Genomic DNA, 19,227 nt, shown 5'->3' with positions numbered 1-19,227 from the left:
ACATTCCCGCCATCATCGCGCAGCGTTGCGAGGCGTCGTGTGCGGGTCCACTGTCAACAACGTACACACCAGAGAGCAGGTGAATGCCGGCAAAACAAACTTTCTGCCCTCGGAGGACCGACAAAAACGATACTGTATTTTAGAAGTTTGTGGACGAGCCAATATCATCGACAGGTAAAGAGCTGCCCAGCGTAGTCCAAGTGTGACACTGTTTTCATCACCAAATTACAATCAGGCAAATTAGCCAGTTAGCTAGCTCCCGCTAGCCTGCTAGCTGACTTGCTAATGTCGGCCTCCTCCATCCATTCAGCGTCTGTTGATGAGGAGACGACATTACCTGCATCCCAGTCATTCGGCTTGCCTGTAGTTATCATGGCTAGCTCTTCCACTAACTTTGGTTTTTCATTTTTTTGTGACTGTTTGTGTTGCCGGAATGACGTTCCTCTTGCTGGAAGCGACAAAACGCTGGTTGCTATGTGTTGTGCACCTTCGCTCATCTTTGCTGCCGCGATACAGATTGGCCATTGGGCTAGTTTGATGGCTAATACAAACACAGGCTACAATGGCTGTTAATGAACCGCTAGCCACCTAATACGTGCGGCGTGAGTTTCTCCGCCTTGTAAAACAACCACCCTTATTGGTCAACATTGTTTCGCAAGGTCCTTATATGTGTTATAATGAACCGTTAACCTGTGGTTAGCTGTGGTGCTAACCAATGTTTGGTTGGTTTTGGTTGACCTGAAGTTTGTTGTGACTTTTGGCACGTTGTTAAGCTTTTGTGAACGCGGGCTCCCTAATTGCGCTATTAGGATTTATGAGCTGAGAAATGTAAATTTTGAAATTGTGTGCGGTAGCCTAGTTACAGGTTATGTGTCAAAAAGTGATTATCCTTTAATTATTCTTCAGCTAGCTGTCCTGCGCTTCAGATTGTAACCAATTTATTCGTTTTCACCGGCTGACATAGCTTTAAAGGAGCAGTTCAACTCATATAATGCAGTTTTAGACTTGACAAAAAATAACTGCAGCCTCTAGGTAGTTACAGAAACTGCATCAAAATTGTTTGATTTCATTCTCAAGGGTTGTATGTTAAAGATTATGTAACCCATAATTGCAAAACAGATAATTTCTGTATATTACCATCAAATCCATTTGTAATTGTGTGAAATACAGTTTAAACATTGCTATTTGACACATCAAACACATGTAGCCATTATTTGGTTAAAAAGAAAAAGTTTCACAAAAATACTTTTGCTTTTCCCAGAGATGTAAAGTTGTGTATATTTGCACATTATGACTCTTTGATCCAGGTAAAAAGCAGCTGTACATGCGTATACATAGGCTGAGTAGTACAGCTTTAACAAAGAATGCAATCAGTTTTTGGCAAATGATCACTTTTTGGCATGACATTGGCAAGTTACTAGCATGCTGTGTTTTTTTGATAAACTGAAGGATTTTCTAGCTAATGACTGCATCCTTTTCACTGAGCTTTATCACTGAATTCATTAGCCTCCATTAATATTACAAGTTTTGAAGTGACAGGTGTCACAATGCATACCTGATCTTGTAACAACATGGCATTTGATATGGTTAATGCATACTATGTGTTCCACTCTACTGGACATTGCTATCGTGACACTGATAGGTAATGTAATTTGTCATGTTTAGGATTTGTTCGATCACAAGTCCCAGCTTCCCGAGTCCACCAACAGGATAGCAAGCCATGGCAACCGTAGTGCCCAAACTCTCCAGTGGTGGCGCTGTTAAGATCCGCTTAAACAGCCTGGACCTGGGCACCACCAGATGGAAGGAGGGAACGTTTGAGATTTTGGAAAAGGACAACAAAGTCAACCTCTGTCTGAGATTCAACTGTGGTGGAGCTTCCAAAACTTTCCAGGTATTTTTAGCCATTTTTTACTTGTAAATTTGCAATAGGGGTGACAAAGAGATACTTCCTGATTTACTACAGTTTAATGTGGATCAGCTGGCTCCAGAGTTAGACGTGTTTGCTTATTAATCATATGTGACTCAGTCACATATGGAATTGTCCTTGGGTGTGACATTTGACATCAGTTTCCTCTGATGGTCAGGTCAGCACCTTGCATGGTAGCTCAGTGACATTGTTGTGTATGGATAAGAGATGCCACATGTAAAATGAAATTCAAGTTAGGAGTGTGCAAAAAGATTAGACACTTTGTGTCTAAGAATGTTATCAGATGACGGTTTATGGACTGAAATGTCATTAATAACAGTGAGTTTAAAAAAAATTCAGAATGTTCACATTTTTCGTTGTTTCACTGTCAGAGAGGAGTACTAATGGAAAAACTGAGTTACAAACACAGGACTGCACACTAAATGTGTGGTGGTTTGAGGCGAGCTGTCTTGCTAGGCAACTCTCAGAATCCTGTGAGAAACTTAGCACGCAACTGTACTAAAACAGAAAACCACAATAATGACATACATCAAAATAGCTTTCATGCAAAAGAAAAGGCATGTTAATGGTTGAAAAGAGTCATACTGGTGGATAACCAAATGACTGCAACACATACTGGAGTTTCTGCAGAAGGAGGTTGACAAAAGGCACTAGGACAGTGTGATAACAGCAATCTTGCAAATTTGTTGCATGCCATTCAGTGAAATGGTACAATTAAATTTTGAGGCATGTCACATTGTAGTCTTGCACAGTCTGACCTTTCTCCTCCACACTGTCTCAGCGGTGGGTGAAGAACGGTGTGCTCCATTTTCATTCTGCTATGAAGAAAAAACACTCTTTGTTTTGCATTTCTTTAAACTAATAACATTCATCTTGGGTGATGCTAAGTCCCAGGATGCTGCCAAAGTGGCCAGCAAAATAGTGTCCGGTGTCGTCAGGTTGTCTTTGTGGGACGTACCTGAAAAATGAAAGTTTTTCCGTAACAACCAGGACAACATGCAAGAATGTCCCTATTAAACAGTACATTTAAAAACGTATTATTTGTAGAGCTTTACGGTCATACACCAAAAGAACCGAGCCAGACGTGCTTTATTGCACGATCCAAATCTTCATCAAGGCTTGCCATTTGCAGCATGTAGTTTGCTCCCTGTAGAAAAGGGAATTTTGAAAACGGTAACACGCAGATACTGGAATGGCAGGAGAATGCCAGGTGAAATATGCACCCACAGGCTCACACCCACAGTCTACAGCCAGTGAGTCAGATTAGTCACAGTGTGTGATGAATGAGCTCTGGCTTTGCACTGAAATCATGAATGAATTGGATTAGAAAATAAATTCATTCATGGCACACCGCAAGGTTTGCTCGGCCCTCTGTCAAGTGTTTTTCTGTGTCTTTCCCACAAATGATTTGTGGTTTCAGTCATAAAAATTAACCATATTTTATATACTGGTGAGAAAGTCTAGTAGTGATAGGATGCGAATAATTTAGCACAGCCCACTGTTTTTAATCTCCTGGCTGTCAGAAATCAAGTCAGTCATCCTGATTCCATCAGTTGGGCCAAACAAATTGTAAATATTGTTTACGCTATCAACAGAATGTGTGTTAGGAATCAAACACATGCATACATTCTGTTGTCCAAGATATCATGTAACTCTAATGTTGTTATAAAGCAGTCTTCATTTTTTTCCTGTCTTTTGCCAGCAATGGCTTAATATAACCAGAAATTTTAAATCTACTCCTAAAAACGTGTTTTCTGTCACTTGCACACATGGCCGGGTGCTTGTATTTGTAATTGCATGACATACAAACAAAAAAGAGACGGATGCATCAATGTCATCTTTCTCATGCACATTATTACGCCATTAGCGCACATAGCGACAAGTGGTAAAAAACAAAATACTAGGCTCACCTCCTGCTTTGCATGATTCAGGAGTATTGTTCTCACTCATCCACTATGAAGATGCAAGTCCTGTAAATGAAACGGAAAACTTCTTCAAGTGTGATCATCAAACTTTAGTAGAAAGCCTTATGTAATTAAACTTGTGGAGATGTGCTTTTAGGCTCAGGGGCTCTGTTTAAGGGTTGAAACAAAGCTGATTATTGCTGAAATATAAGCAGAAAACATGAGCTTCAATGTCATCCTGAGTCAGTGAATAGACAATGGGGAAGTTGATTGTGCTTCTCTAGTAGTGGTTTGACGTGTTTCTATGGGCATTCTAGCAACAGCCACTCTGCAAGTGTGCAAAAACTCAAGGGATCTCAGTACTTTTTGAATCCACTGTTTGAAGGTGTAAAGTAAACAAAGAAAAGTACAATCACAAAATTAATGTGATTGACCTTGTAATATTTTCTTGCCTTCAGCTGAACCAGAACGTGAAGACCATCAATCAGAATCTGAATCGGATCATGCTGACTTTGAAGGACAACAGCGTCATCACCTTGGATAAGATGCCTCAATCTTTGGTTCAGAAGACGAAAGATTACCTGGAAAAGCTGAAGCAGGGAAAGCCTGGTAATTACACAGCTGCTCATTTTAAGGAATTGCAAAGCTTTTTTTTTTTTTTTTTTATCCTTCACCTCACGATAAATGGAAAATTTGAAAACAAAACACAATTTTTATTTCTAATGTCATTAATTGGTTTGTACACTGATTATCTGAAGTCACTATTTTCAGTAGCAACTTTGTTTTAGTCATTTCTCAAGTTCTATAGAATTTCTTTTTTTTTTTTTTTACCATTTAAGGACAGAAATCATCAGGACATATATCAGCTTTATGTGGGAGGACGATTCCACAGATGAGAACAGTGGACAGACATCACTTTTCAGCCACTGCCACATATTTTGATGTTGAACCTTGTTGATGTGATTCTGGCTTTCTTTCAAATGCAAAATGTTTGTGGATTTTAGTTGAAGAATAACCAGACTAGAACATAATCTGTGGAATTTTTTATCATGTTGCTATTCAGTCCTATTATTTGTAAATCCATACTGTCCTGTGTTGAAATGACTACAGCTTTTCAAGTGTTTTTTTGGGACAAATCATTGTCAGTCCTGTACGCTCCAGAGACGGGTGTCTTCAATTCAAATTGTGACACCATGGTTTTGTTTAAAGTATTTTCTACACATCACCTGTTAGTCATTGCTCAATACAGCAATGTTCAGCTCGACTGGAAAAAGGCTGAAATAACAGCTAACATTTTTGTTTTTGTATTGAAAAATGCTACAGTGAACCAGTTTTTGCATTGAAAGGAAAAAAGCAAGGGCCAGTATCTCTGGAATAGCTACAAGCTGTGGCAGCTTAAAAAAAAAAAAATCACAATGATGTGGTTTTTGAGTCACGCATGTAAACCCCCTGACTGTATTGTTGTTAAAAAAAAAACAAAAAAAAACAACTCACATTCTTTTGTCCTATGTCTTTATTCATTCTTAATTTTGCAGTTTTAAAATCGTCCCATGGAAGTGCAAACTTCAGTGTTCTTAGTAATCGCTCTGTGAAAAATGAGACAAACCCATCTGGGGAAAGGCAGGTGAGCAACAAAGTAAAACAACAATTTTTGCTTATTAATTAGACAAACATATGCTTACATCTGACTTAAATATTGAGACTGCTAACATGTTTCAGACAACACCAAGGCGGCAGAGTGCAGAAGGCCGGGAGGACACAACGCCACGGAAGCCTCTGGGCAGCCCGAGTCGAGCAGCCTCCACCCCCACCCGCACCGGACTGTCTGAAAACCGGTACGATGGGAATTTAGATTGTCTCACCAGATTTTTGTTTCCCTCTGTCAGGCACATACAACACATTTAAACTTCAACATGCAATGCTCAGTTCTGCCTTGTGTAGTTTGTGAGTTATTCTGTGTTCCTGTTTTTTTTTTTAGGAGTGAGAAGAGAAAGAGGCTCCTTAACTCTGAAAGTGACCTCACTGAGGACTACCCCAAGGAAAATGACTCCTCAAGGTAAAGCAGTGCCCATCACTGTCCACACTGAATAGTTGTGGTTTTTGCTGCACACAGACTGACCTGAATTCTGCAGGCTTTTGTCAAAATTATTGGTTTGGTTTTCAGTATGTCTTTTTCTGCTAATTTTGTTGTACGATGAATAATACAGAAGAATAACTGGCATCACGTACAGGTTTAGCTGCTGAAAAAAATGGAAAACTAGATTGTAGAACATGTGCACAGCAAGAGTTTATTTCGTCTTAAGATCATTTTAAGTCAAATATATCTTCTTTTTTTTTTTAAGCAACAACAAGGCAACTTCAGATCCATCCAGGAAGTTTCTACTGAGCTGCAAAGACAAGCTGAAGCAGGCAGAGGAGAACAGGAGCTCAGGTACATTTCGTTGTCTGCAGCTCAGTTTGCATGCTCCCTCTGCAATATACAGCTGATTATGGCTTTTGTTTATTGTGTTCAATTTATCTACTTTATCTCTAGAGCTTTACAGCACCTTCTGTATCTGTCCCCAGCAAATTATGTTTTACTTCATCACACTTTTGTCCCCTTACCTGTAGCTCCACTGGGTTCAGCTCCCCTCCAGCCATCGTCATTCTACGGAAGCCGATCTATGACTAAAGACTACAGCCAGAGCCACTCTTTTCTGGACAGGTGAGTTTTTGTGGAGGTCAGATAAAATGCGCAAGCGGTGAGCAAGTTGTTGTTCAGCCAGTGATTGACACCTGTATGATCTTTACTAATATCACCTCAGGCCATCCAGTACTGTACAGACCACCACAGCCAAGAGAAGCCTCATGCTCCCTAACCACTCCACTCCCTTCAAGAAAGTACGACCCTCTCTGGATTATGGTGGCTGGAACAAGCAGAGGCCTTCCACCCTGGCGCAGCCTCAGCCTACACTCCAAGGGTAAGAATAAGCCAGATGGGATCCACTAACTGTGATAGCATAATTGATTTGACTGAAAACTGGAAGAAGAAGAAGCTGTTGTTGCCACTTGTCACCATTTGTCACTTGCTTTTTTCAATATTGCAGATTTTCCAACTTGGGCAACACTTGCTACATGAATGCCATCCTACAGTCCCTCTTCAGCCTCCCCTCCTTCTCCAATGACATGCTGAGGCAGAGCATCCCTTGGAAGAAGGTGCCCATCAATGCATTGCTCAGGTACCACATTGAGCTCATTCAGCATATGTTAATAGAGGCAGATTGAAGGGAGTCATGATTCTGGTCAATTTACAGATAGATTCAGATAATATGAAATTTAAAAAAAAGTCTGCATCAATGACATCAGTATAGTAAGTGTCCTTCAAAAGTTACTAAAATAGAATAGAAGAAAATTGTTACTTTACGCATCCCTAACTGTTGCTTTTTTTAAATAACACATACTCAACAGTGCTTGTAGTGATTTTGGAAAACTGTAAAGAAACATTTTTTAAAGCTCTGAGTTTTATTCTGTGTTTTATCTTCAATCTGTGCAGGCGTTTTGCTCATCTTATGGTCAAGAAGGATGTGGGCTGTCCAGAGACAAAAAAGGATCTCTTGAGGAAAGTGAAGAGTGCCATCTCCTCCACAGCCGAACGTTTCTCTGGAAACATGCAGAATGTAAGATCTTCCTCTCAAATCAGCAAATCAAAGCGATTGTGGGAAACAGAAGCTTGAAAAAATAGTTTCACAGGCTATCTATTATATTTTTAATGCCTTACGTTGAGCTTTACACTGTGGTTGGTGCCTCTTTGCCATCTGTTGCAGGACTTCTTGTCATGGCTGAACTTAGTTCATTTTGACTCTGGATGTAGGTTTAGGGTCATTGTCATGCTGCATGTAACTTTGGGACAGATCAGGAGCCTCCAGTTGGTTTTGTGTGGCAGAAAAGAATCTAAACATCTAAAGTGTCACTTTTAAAGTGTTTTACTGTGTTTCTTATCAAAGCTTTTCTGGAGGTTCATATTAGTTGGATGTTTAATGTTGGATTTTTTTTCCAATAATTTGTCACACATCAGTAGAAATAAAATTTCAGTCAACTCAAAATAATTTTAAATCAAAAGTTAGATTATTTCCTTAGTTGTTGTTATTACATTTTTCTAAGTTACTACTTGTTGCTTGATCATCAGGACGCTCATGAATTCTTGAGTCAGTGTTTGGACCAGCTGAAGGACGACGTGGAAAAAATGAACAAAAGCTGGACAAACGATGCAGCCTCCTCATCGTCTTCTGTGGTGTGTGAGAATGGTCAGGACGCATCAGCAATGTCCTCAGCAGTCAAGGCAGAGCCTGGAGAAGATGTGGACACGTCCCGCATCTACACCTGCCCTGTGGCAGTTAACATGGAATTTGAGGTGCAACACACCATCACCTGCAAAGGGTGAGGCCTGTCTCCGGTTTGATTATCTAAAGTTATCTTTGCAATGTATCCGTGTAATACATGTGCCAAAACTGCTTGTGGCTCTGGAGAAGATAAAAGGTCTGTCTTTTAAATTGTGTTCCAGCTGTGGCGAGGTGGTGACCAAGCGAGAGCAGTTCAACGACTTGTCCATCGACCTACCACGCAGAAAGAAAACCCTCCCACTTCGCTCGATCCAGGATTCTTTGGATCTCTTTTTTAGAGTGAGTCTTTTCCACTGCTGATATTTTGGTTCAAATCTGATGAACATCTATAGAAGATTTACGTTGGACTTAGTGAAATATTATCCCTGCATGAAACTAGGAAAACAAGCGTCCACTGGATGTATTTGAATTGTAATTATTGGAGTTTTTCTTTTGCAGATGGAGGAAATTGAGTACTCGTGTGAAAAGTGCAATGGCAAAGCAGCAACAGTTACGCATAAATTCAGCAAACTACCCAGGTATCTACACACAGACTAGTAACATGAACTACATGCACAACAAAGACACTAATAATTATACACTAAATGTTTAACAGATTTCAAAGATAAGCAAAAGCACACTGCATTTCACACATTTTAAATGCAGCTCAGCACTTTGAATCATAACGACTCCCTGTAAATATCTACTAACAACTAGTAGATTAAAAAGATGTAAGTAAAAGTTACAAAGTTTTAATTTGTGATGTTTTTTTTTTCTTTCCACAGAGTGCTCATCCTACACCTGAAACGATATAGCTTTAACGCCCAGCTGTCTCTGAACAGCAAGCTGGGCCAGCAGGTGGTGATCCCACGATACCTGACCTTGCTGTCCCACTGTACTGAGTCTACAAGACCCCCCATTAATCTTGGCTGGAGTTCTCAAGCCTCTGTGTAAGATATCATAAAAGTATTATTTAAATATGTATGAAAGATAACTTGGAACATTTCTGTCTGTGTAACTTCCTCTGATCTGTTGGGTTACTTCAGAGGATTTTAAGTAAAGTTTTGCAAAAGACCTGGAAGTACATCTCGATTGGTGGAGAGATTGTGGCTAATTAATTACCAGCAAATAACTGGAGTTCTAAAGGTTTTCTTTGTTTTTCTTAAAGATCCAGAGCACTTAAAACGTCACAATCGGTCAACTCCTCCACAGCACCTCTCCGGTGAGTCCTGCTAGTTCTGTGAGAATTTCAAATAATGTCAAATTGAGAAAACAAATTCAGCGTATCTGAGGTTTTCTAAAGTGAACTTTGAAGTTGCTGCAATTTGTTCTTGACTCAGCCTCTTTGATTTTGTATTTTTTTTTAAAAGGTAATTTGGTTTTCTACTTTTGACTTGTAAATTTAATCACTGAACATGTGACTGTAGAAGGATCGGAGGCAAAGTAGCCAACTCCAGCTGTGCCTCAATCCTGGTGGACTCGGACTGTGAGGAAGAGCCCAACAGAAAGGTGAACGCAAGCCGCAAGCGCCGCCTCAGCAGCTGCCTTCCTGACGACGATGACCGCCCGGAAGAGGTGAGCATTTTCTCGTACACCTTTACATTCATGATTCAGCCTCATTTTTTTTGTTGCTGTTGTGACACAGGTAAATGTGTTTTCAGAGGGGAGCCACAATAGATTCAGCTGACTTCAGTGGCATAAATGACGATGAAATGCTGGCAGCTGTGCTGGAGATGAGTCGTCAAGAGGCTGGGCTCTCCGCACCACCTCCTCTGGAAGACGAGCCGACCAGCAGCCCCGACACAGGGTTTGGGGACACAGATGCCCATGACCTGGCCTATCACACAGATCTGCTGGAAACGGATAACAAACAGCCTGCAGGTATTCCAGCATCATGAGGTTGAGACATTTAATAGATTGGGGTTTCTACAAGGGGGTCGGCATTTGGGAGGATTTATATGAGCATAGCATGAAAAAGTCTAATGATCTGCTCTGCATCAGTGGGTGAACATGTTGCTTACAACCAGTATGGCTTTCCACAACTGAATATTGGAAACATCAATAGTCTTAACCAAAGTAAAATTCCATAAGTATACATCTGCTGGAAGTTTAGATAATGGAGATGACATCAGTGAGAATGAGAATATTACATTAACTGACTTACAAGTGTCTTGAAGTTGTGTTTTAAAGGCTGTTTTAGATTAGAAGATATAATTATATAATACAGACTTTATTTTCTGCCACTTTAAAAAACAGTGTTTACAAAGTGCTCTGACAGACAGCAAAAGTAAAACACAAAGAAGCAAAATACCAGTAGTAATCAGGACAATATGACTGGAAAATAAACAGCCATGGAGCCATACTTTGTGTTATTAAAAGTAGGCTGACTTCTCATAACACATTCACACTGTCGCTTAGTGAAGTCTGAGCTCAGTAGTGCACTGGCAAGTACTTTTTGTCAGTCTTTTGGACAAATGTGGCACTTGTTTGTCAGCATATTAAGCTGTTTTGAGACAGAGGACCAGCGTGGAAAAGTTTGAAAGACAGGTTTATTGGACATTACTAATGGCTTTTAAAATTTGTGCTTAGGTTTAGATACATTTACCAGACTACAGGTTACGACTAAAGAAAGGGTGGCTAGATAATGCATGTTTTGGTTATTTGGACCTTTCAAATTAACTTGAGGATTCACATTTAGACATAATCACAATTATTATTTTTGTCAGTTCGACATGTGGTAATAGACATGTTCGTTTTTGATTCATTAAATTTTGTGGTCCCTGTCCTTCCCTCTGATGTGCTTCTAAACCCCAAACTAACTTTAGGCACAGACGTTTTCTTTGCTTTAAGCCCTGCTGATGTATGTGGTGATTTTGTGTAGATGTGCTGGACTCCCTGGACTTAACCATGGACGAAAACAAGGAGAACCAGACTCCAGAGAGTGTGCAGCAGCAAGGAGAGCTGGACTGGGTCCAGCAGTACAGTCTGGATCAGGAGAGGGAAGAACAGGAGCTACAGCAGGCTCTGGCCCAGAGTCTCCAGGAGCATGTATGTAACCTGCTTTAAGAATGAAACAATTATCTATGTCAAATATGCGTGGTGAAAAACACATTTTCAACCAGATTAAAATGTTCCTTTCTCCCTATCCTGAGTAAAGAATGTCAACCGTCCAATCTGAGCTCTTTCTTACCTTCAGAATGTCATTGACCTCACTGAAGCATTTAGTTCAAAAACAAGCAGACATTCACTACCCCACAGACCTGATTGAAATGCAGTAATGTTTATTTTTTTTCCCTTAAACTAAATCTTCATGATGCAATCCCTTTTCCTCACCTCTCCCCATATAGGAAGCCCAAGAGATGAGGGAGGACGATGATCTGAAGAGGGCCACTGAGCTCAGCTTGCAAGGTATTAAGCAGGAATCTTTGCATGTTGAGCAGCTGGCGATTGAAACTTGGGGCCTCCTGACACTTGTGTGTTTGTCTGAGCATTGTTCTGTAGTATGTTGGACACAGTTGGCACTAGATAGCTGGGAAAAGTGAGGGCAATTTAAAAGGTTGGGGAGGCAGTTAGTGAGGAAGGAGTCAGTATATTTCGACATCTGTCATCTCACAAAGTTAGTGCAGTTTTCCCTTTCGTACAAAAAAGACAACAGAGAGGACTCCAGTGCCAGCAGTTGCACTTTATTATCAGAAGTGTCCTGAGTCCAGTGTTCAGAGCATATAGTGAGACGGTTCAGTCAGACACTCAGTGCTGTGAAAGTGCAGTATCGATATCCTTTTCTCACCCAACAGAGTTTAACAACTCCCTGCCTGAGCTGCTGTGCTCAGACGATGATTCTGGCAACGAGGATGTGCTGGACATGGAGTACACTGAAGCAGAGGCAGAAAATCTCAAGAGAAACGCTGAGGTACTCCTGCCACTCAATATCTGCCTTGTAGGATGGTCTTGGTCACACATGAACTGCTAATAGATTCTTTTATTTCTACGATAATTAAAATACAACAGCTGCTTACATCCAACATATTGTACTGAAAATACTTTCTATTTTTCCTAGATCTACTAATATATACTATTCTCTACATTTAAAAATGAATAAAGGTTCATTTAAACAATTGACAGTGACTGTTGCTACCTCACAGCCACTCTGGAGGTAGTTGCAGCAATTGTCTGATATGTTCATGACTGATTATATTTTATGTATGAATTATGAACCTTCCTCCATGTCGCAGATATATTGTACTTTATTGGCAACGAATAAGTCTGTGTATGAAAGCCTTTGTAGGTAGTTTTACTAACACACGAGGATACACTGAGTTGATCTAACTTGGTGTAACCTGCTAATATCCCGTCTAATCCACAGAGCGGAGACTTGGCCAACTCTTTTAGACTCATCAGTGTTGTCAGCCACATTGGAAGCAGCTCCTCCTCTGGTGAGCACTCTGTCCTAATGTACATGAACTCGCTCTGTGTTGGTGTGAAGTACTGCACAGGAGTTGTTATACTGTCACCTATCTTTTTATCACAGTTCACTGATTTGCACACTATGCACCAAAGTGTAAAGTAAAGTCATCGCACAGATTCAGTCAAATATCCTGTATTTTGGGTCAAGGATATAATGACTGTTTGAGTGTTTATGAACCATGGTAAACTTTAGCACTGCTCTCTTTGTAGTTACAAACACTTCGAAGTAATTTAGCTGTTTATGTGTTACATTTAAGTCAAATCAAATGCATAATTGAATCTCATTTTAAGTCAGTTGTCAGTCTACGTTTTTGCAAGTGAATTTGACACAAGCTGGTTCGGCCAAAGTATGTAAAGAAAGTGGGCTGGAGAAAAGTGCCGGGGTCCCATACACCAGCTAGAATGGCAGCAGGACATGATGCAACCAAGTGCTGTCGACATGAAAAGTAAAGCTGCTGAGCTCACATATAGAGAATGGACATGTGCTGTTTTGTTACGCTGCATGGTGCACTTCATGGCTGGTAGCCAGAAAAAAGGCCTCAAACAGGTTGCTTTACATTATAGAGGAGTCACTTGTGTTGATTTACATCCCGATTGTTTGATGTTCTCTTTCGACTATCCACTCATAAATGTTATTGTCCAACCCCAGGCCATTATATCAGCGACGTGTACGACATGAAGAAACAGTCGTGGCTGACCTACAATGACCTGGATGTGTCGCGCACACAGGAAGCAGCTGTGCAGCGAGACCGTGACCGCAGTGGATACATCTTCTTCTACATGCACAAGTGAGTTGGCAGAAGAACCACATGGGTGTTTTGAATCAGCTGGTGTCTCACCTCTGACTAAGTGAAGCGGGTGATTTTGTAGGGAAGAGTAACTGCATCATTCTGAAAAGTATTGTTGGACTGTAAAGACCTAGTTTTTACTGAGCTTTGGATAGCATTCAGATCTGACTTCACTCATCATGGTCAGACAAATTACTCTTCTCATGTAGTGGCAACAGTCACAAGACGCTGCCGACAGAGTAGCTGTTTTTGGTCAACGTCATCCTTTTTGTAGCCAAAATATTTCCTTACAACTGACTAGAGCTGCACGATTATGGCCAAAATCATAGTCATGATCATTCTGACCCATAGTATGATCATGATAAGCACATTTATTAGAATTTTTCATTGGTTTTGGGGACAAAACATTTGTTATTGCATTTTCGGTTTTACACAAATCTGCATCAAAATTCGACCGAAAACTAGGTTCTGCTTCACCTCCAATGCAGCTCCAAGAGGCTAAATATAAGTAAGAAAAACACACCATTTGCTGAACATCTTCTTATTGACAGACACTGTGATTTACGATGTTTCCCAAACGCCTCACCTACAGTTGAAGCTAGCTGGGCAGCTGTGCACAGAGAAGCTTCTAGTCTCCACTGAGTTACTGCAGTGCAGCAGCTCAGACGGCTGTGAGACCCAAATTACTTACAGAGTGAAATAAGGCATTCTCATGTCAGATGTATCCAGGCTGAAAACAGGTGTTTATTTTTCTATATACGCTGCTTTTTGAGTAAATTACATGCTGTCAGAGTTGGGTTTTAGATTTGTCATGGATAATGAGAATCGCTCAAGGTCTCTTTTTGTTTTGAGCAGCAGAAGTAGTTGCGGCATGATGTGTCTAAGCTGATCTGCCTTACTTCACTTTGACTATTGCTCGTGTGCACATTGTAGTGCAAATAATGTATCGTGCAGCTCCAGTAAGTACACCAGTGCAGTGGTGGAGCGGAGGTGGTGGTTGTGTGTTAAATTGTGAGCTGCATTAAGCCATTTCAACGACTTGAAAGTAGTGAACACTTAAGAAATGCAAAAACAATGTGTCATTTTGTTAAGTCCCAGGTTTTATCTATCTATACTGCTGTGTAGATAGACAATGTCTTGTTCTGGATGTGTGTGTACTCGTGTTAAAGACCACCACATGAACTGACTGTAAGACACCCTTTAACCCATTCTTACCCTGTGTGTCCTCAGAGATGTGTTTGAGCAGTTGTCTGAGATGGAGAGATCTGGAGCCAGCGGCACTGCAGAGGCAGGGAGGAACGTCCTGCAGCCCCTCTGAGCTCTACGTGTTCAGACAGCCGTGCGCACTCTTCATCCACAGCTGATCCCTGGTAGATGACGCTGTCCTGTGAACAACCTTCAGTACTACTGATTGCCGTCCTTTTCGGTCGTCTTCAGGCACTTCTTTTCCTCTACAAATCACTAAATGCCAGGCTTAATTAACACCTGTTATTGCCAATACAGGAGGTCAACTGTCAAGACTCTTTAAGATACCAGAAATGCAGTTAAAATGTTCAGTGGATCAAATTTTGCCTCCAATGTTTTTGAGGCTCGAGTTTTTCTTTGCTATGATTTTATCAACTGTTTTTGTAAAGGTTTTCTTTTCTTTGTTTCTTAATACACTTCTTTAAACAGACTTTCACTTAAAAACTATCAAACGCCAGACGCCACTGGTGCTTTGTGGATTGTATGTTTGCAGACCCTTTATTTCCCATATAAAGTAAATGAAGATATATTCTATGTTGGACTATAAGCTATTATAGAGTTAGAGGGTTGTTGTATTTAGCGGGTACATTTGGTGCAATATTTATGTTATAGCACAGACTGGCCAATTCAAATCAGCTTTCTGTCAGAGTGTGGAAGTTTTCCCAGTTGCTTTTTGTGCTTGACTTGCGACCTAATTTGTGTGTGTGGTTTTCTCCATATTTTAGAGGCGTGAAAGAAAAAAAAATCCGTTACTGAGCTTTTCTCAGTTGAGCCCACTTTATTCTTTTGAAGTTTTTGACCTTGTGCCTCCCAAGAAACTTTTATAAATATGTATACAAGCTTTACTTTGACAGTCGCACAACCTTGTTGTTTTTGAATGTTTGTCAAACATAAACAATGTGTAAGTCAGATTTTCCTATATAAAAAGCCAACAGATTTTTCTATTTATTGCAGCATAGGGTTGATTTATCTTAATTAGCCCAAGATAAGCCACAGCGAATAGAAGTCATTACTACTAGATCACCAGGGAAGCTAGCTATAGCATAATGTCTTTTATTTCACCATCTTTGGGCCAGTATACAGTATTTAACACCTTAGACCTCTCCTAACCCAGTTCAGCTAGTTCTTGTCAGGCATGTTTGCTTATTGAATGGAATCTGTGGGAGTATACTGTTATTCCTGTACTAGTTTCATTACTAGATACTGGTTGCACAACTTCTTTTTTTTTTTTTTTTTGGTTACCACTGTAAAAATTAAATCACATTTTAGTACGCCACTGCTCATGTGCAACATTGAAATGTGGTGTCAAATTATTTCTTTAAACTTGCATAATATAGGATTACATAAAAATAGTAATAAATATCAGTGTAGACCAAATATTACATATGAGCCAAGCCTGTATAGTTTGGTTTTTAGCAGGTGTGCACTGTTATTAGCTGACCTGGAAGTACAGTATACTGTTGCACCGTGGCCTGTCCGTGATGGCAGACAAAAGTTACTTACAAATTTGTTCCTTTTTTTTTTTTTTTTTTTTTTTTTGTTCTTTTTTTTTTTTTTTTTTTTATGTCTGCGTCTGATTTACATTTCTGAAACGCTGTGCTTTCCTCTACATCCTGTCCCAAATGCAGTGTAAAGAGGGTGAAATGTATTTGTGAAGTGAGAATGAACAGCTTTTTCTACCCTTCATACACAACTGACTCTTCCTAAAGCAGATTTTAATAAAATATTGCAATGAAGGTAAAGTCTTTTGTTAAAATTTTTATTTTTTTTTATTTGATGTCGAAAACTTTTTAACAACACTCACATCCAGTGTTTCAGAAGGACATCCACAGTCCAAGTGCTCTATGTTTACTGCCAGGTCAATGGAATCCTGGAAAACTGTAGCAGCAAATACTGATTGTGAAAAAGACAGCAGTTAGTGTCCTTGTATTTAGGGATCACGATGTTGAAGAAAACAGTTTTCCACTGGGAAAGTGTACAGGCAATATCAAGCTCACAGAACACCAAGTAGTGTTCAGTTTTGAAGTGAGCAGGTGGCAGTCAGTGTCACCTGTCTTGACTGCATCTCTTCATCAGTGGCTCCAGATGTCGGCCTGTAAGTCTGGTGTACTCGCTGAGAATGTAGTTTTCTCTCTGCAACATCTGAAAGAAAATAACACGTCAAATGTTATTTACAGTAATTGAGATGCGGATATTCTGTTTAATCCAAAACATGCTTCAGCAAAGTTTTCTACTTAAATGCACAGTGTGTGTTGTGATGTCTATGCTTGGAAGCTGAAACTTGACCAAACAAAAGGCATTCAAGATAAAGAAAAAACTGCACAATTAAACCTTTTTCAGTTAAAGGGACAGTTCAGCCAAATTTCACAGAATTATTTTCTGAATTACAGTCATTTTAAGATTTCTCCCTGTGCAATTTGTGCATTAAATGGACTATGGTTTTAGTAGCGCTGGCTCAAAGAAGTTACTTTTAAATAATCAAACATTTTGTTTCCTTCCCAAAACTCTCTCAAAACCCTCTGGATGACCTAACATGCTGCAGTCATTGTTTAGTGTCACTACTTACTATAATAACAGAGAAAAAGTCCTTTTAAAATCCAATCACAGTGTTCTGTCAGCAGTAATGAATGGAGTGTGAGTTCAGATCAAACTAACACAAAATAATCTCGTCAATGTTTCAGTGCTCAGTGAAAAAGAAAAACACCTTCATTTTGACTGTTAGAGAGTGAAGGCAGAATCCCCACACAAATACACTTGGTCACAAAAACACACAATCTTATGTGGCTGCATACTGGTAGAAATAAAGCTAGAAAATATGGAATTTCACACATCAGGATTCTTTCACTGTGTAACTTCCATACACACCTCGGTCCATTCTTCCTCTGTCTCATGCCTGTAGCCCAGCAGGTGACAGATGCCATGTGCTGTGACAACCTGAAATAAGAAGAAAAAATTAGGGCCAGCTAATGACGTTACCATACTCATTTATAAGCAGTGGCAGGTTACTTCCTACACAGACAGGATGATGGTAGTCGGAGTAAAACATTACGTAGTATTTACTAAATTATAAACCACCTTGAGAGAGTTTATCGTAGACACATGCACAGAGCCCTGTACACTTCCACAGATACTCACAGTGAGAGCACCATGGAGATCTTGTGATTCCTCCTGACACTGCTTCATCACAAACTCGACACCGAGGAAAATGTCCCCAAGGTTCAGGTCATCTCTGTAAAGGGGGCAAGGCAGCTTACCGGGTCTCAGGTCCTGAAAATACAAAGAGATCTTTAAAAATCTGTATGTAAATAGAGAATTCCTGGTTTACACCAGTGATCCCATCCCATTTGATTATCATGATTGCTTTTTAAAACAGAAAAAAAGAGCCCAGAGAGTGTGTGACACATGTCTACATGTCAACAATGGTGTCAACAAGTTCATTTGAACACTCAGGGGGGATAGAATAAGCAGGAAAATGTGTCAAACGCTTTATTTCCTGCATTCTGGGTAAATTTTACGCACCAATTTGTTCCTTTTATGCATCAATTTATTGATACAAATCTATTTATTCATGCAAAGGAAAACAGGGAGGCTCTCAACCATTCTGTATCACTTTCATATATTTACTCTGTTGTAGATCAACTATACTAATTTAATACCTCTGTCCTCTTTGTGTGTATTTTGCTAGAGGAGGTGTTCTCTTTTTTAACATCTCAGATATGTGTCAGCAAGACTTCTGCTCATGTCCAAAACCTAATGCACAGTCTGACCGCACCTATCTGTGTTTGGTATGTAGATAAAAACGTATCTAATGAGGTCTAGAGGCCTTTGCAAATCCATTAAGTCTTGATAGAAGCAGATCAAAGTCTACAGAATTATCGGTTTATTGTCATATTGTGGCATGCAGTCCTGTTTACCTCGTGGAATGGAAATGACAGGACATCCGTCGGGAGATTTTTCTTTCTGTAAATGTTGTTGATTTGCTGAATCCTGTGGTTGTCCACGCATATGATGCCCAGGTCAAATTTCTGGATGCCCAGGATGTGCCTCAGGGTGTCCACATCTCTACGCAGCCTGGCGCGTCGAAGAGGCACCACCTTCTGGAGGTTCCGCAGTACTACTCCCATGTTAAAACACGACGTGAAAAGAGAAGAGGGCGACCAAAAAAGGCCTCGGGCATAAGTAGACGTTAACGTGAAGCTACCGACGACGACGGACAGTTGCGAGAATTCCGAGGCGACAGTTTACGGTTGGTCCGGTGAGCCGGCAGCGATGTTCAGTGATTCAGGGCCATCTGTGTTCAGGGCCGGCACAATTCAAGGTGACACGTATCAACATATGGTTCCGTCAATGTACACCTTCTCTCATTTGTTACGATGTGATAAGACAGTTGACAGGAAATAAACCTATTCTGCCATTTAAAGAAAATTCTCACTTGCCAGTTGAAAACCTCCTCCAGCAACGATGACACGCGCGGAACCGTTTTTGCCCCTCTGAATGGGGACCGAGAAATGTGTCGGACCGGAACCGGATGTAGGAAA

At 40.3% G+C, this 19,227-nt stretch overlaps 2 protein-coding genes across 2 annotated transcripts; one reads left to right on the top strand and one right to left on the bottom strand.

Annotated features, from left to right (window-relative positions):
- The first annotated feature begins 27 nt into the window (after positions 1–27).
- Positions 28–16,425, top strand: usp37 (ubiquitin specific peptidase 37). Its single transcript, XM_008302124.1, has 24 exons — positions 28–174; positions 1,666–1,894; positions 4,293–4,443; positions 5,370–5,458; positions 5,554–5,669; positions 5,813–5,890; positions 6,177–6,265; positions 6,445–6,538; positions 6,639–6,794; positions 6,921–7,052; positions 7,367–7,490; positions 8,000–8,250; positions 8,375–8,492; positions 8,652–8,731; positions 8,978–9,142; positions 9,361–9,414; positions 9,620–9,767; positions 9,854–10,073; positions 11,074–11,240; positions 11,540–11,600; positions 11,987–12,102; positions 12,556–12,625; positions 13,306–13,444; positions 14,675–16,425. The coding sequence occupies exons 2-24, from the start codon at positions 1,721–1,723 to the stop codon at positions 14,760–14,762; spliced, it is 2,880 nt and encodes a 959-aa protein (XP_008300346.1). The 5' UTR covers positions 28–174; positions 1,666–1,720; the 3' UTR covers positions 14,763–16,425.
- Positions 16,235–19,160, bottom strand: ybey (ybeY metalloendoribonuclease). Its single transcript, XM_008302125.1, has 4 exons — positions 18,604–19,160; positions 17,825–17,956; positions 17,555–17,623; positions 16,235–16,831 (listed from the first exon to the last, which is right to left on the bottom strand). Exons 1-4 carry the CDS (start codon positions 18,811–18,813, stop codon positions 16,736–16,738), a joined length of 507 nt encoding a protein of 168 aa, XP_008300347.1. The 5' UTR covers positions 18,814–19,160; the 3' UTR covers positions 16,235–16,735.
- Positions 19,161–19,227: the final 67 nt, after the last annotated feature.

This window comes from Stegastes partitus, unplaced genomic scaffold (assembly GCF_000690725.1).
Source record: "Stegastes partitus isolate 25-593 unplaced genomic scaffold, Stegastes_partitus-1.0.2 Scaffold1763, whole genome shotgun sequence".
In the NCBI taxonomy this organism is placed as follows: domain Eukaryota; kingdom Metazoa; phylum Chordata; class Actinopteri; family Pomacentridae; genus Stegastes; species Stegastes partitus.
Note: the sequence above shows the minus strand (reverse complement) of the source record. Positions and strands in the feature narration are given on the sequence as shown.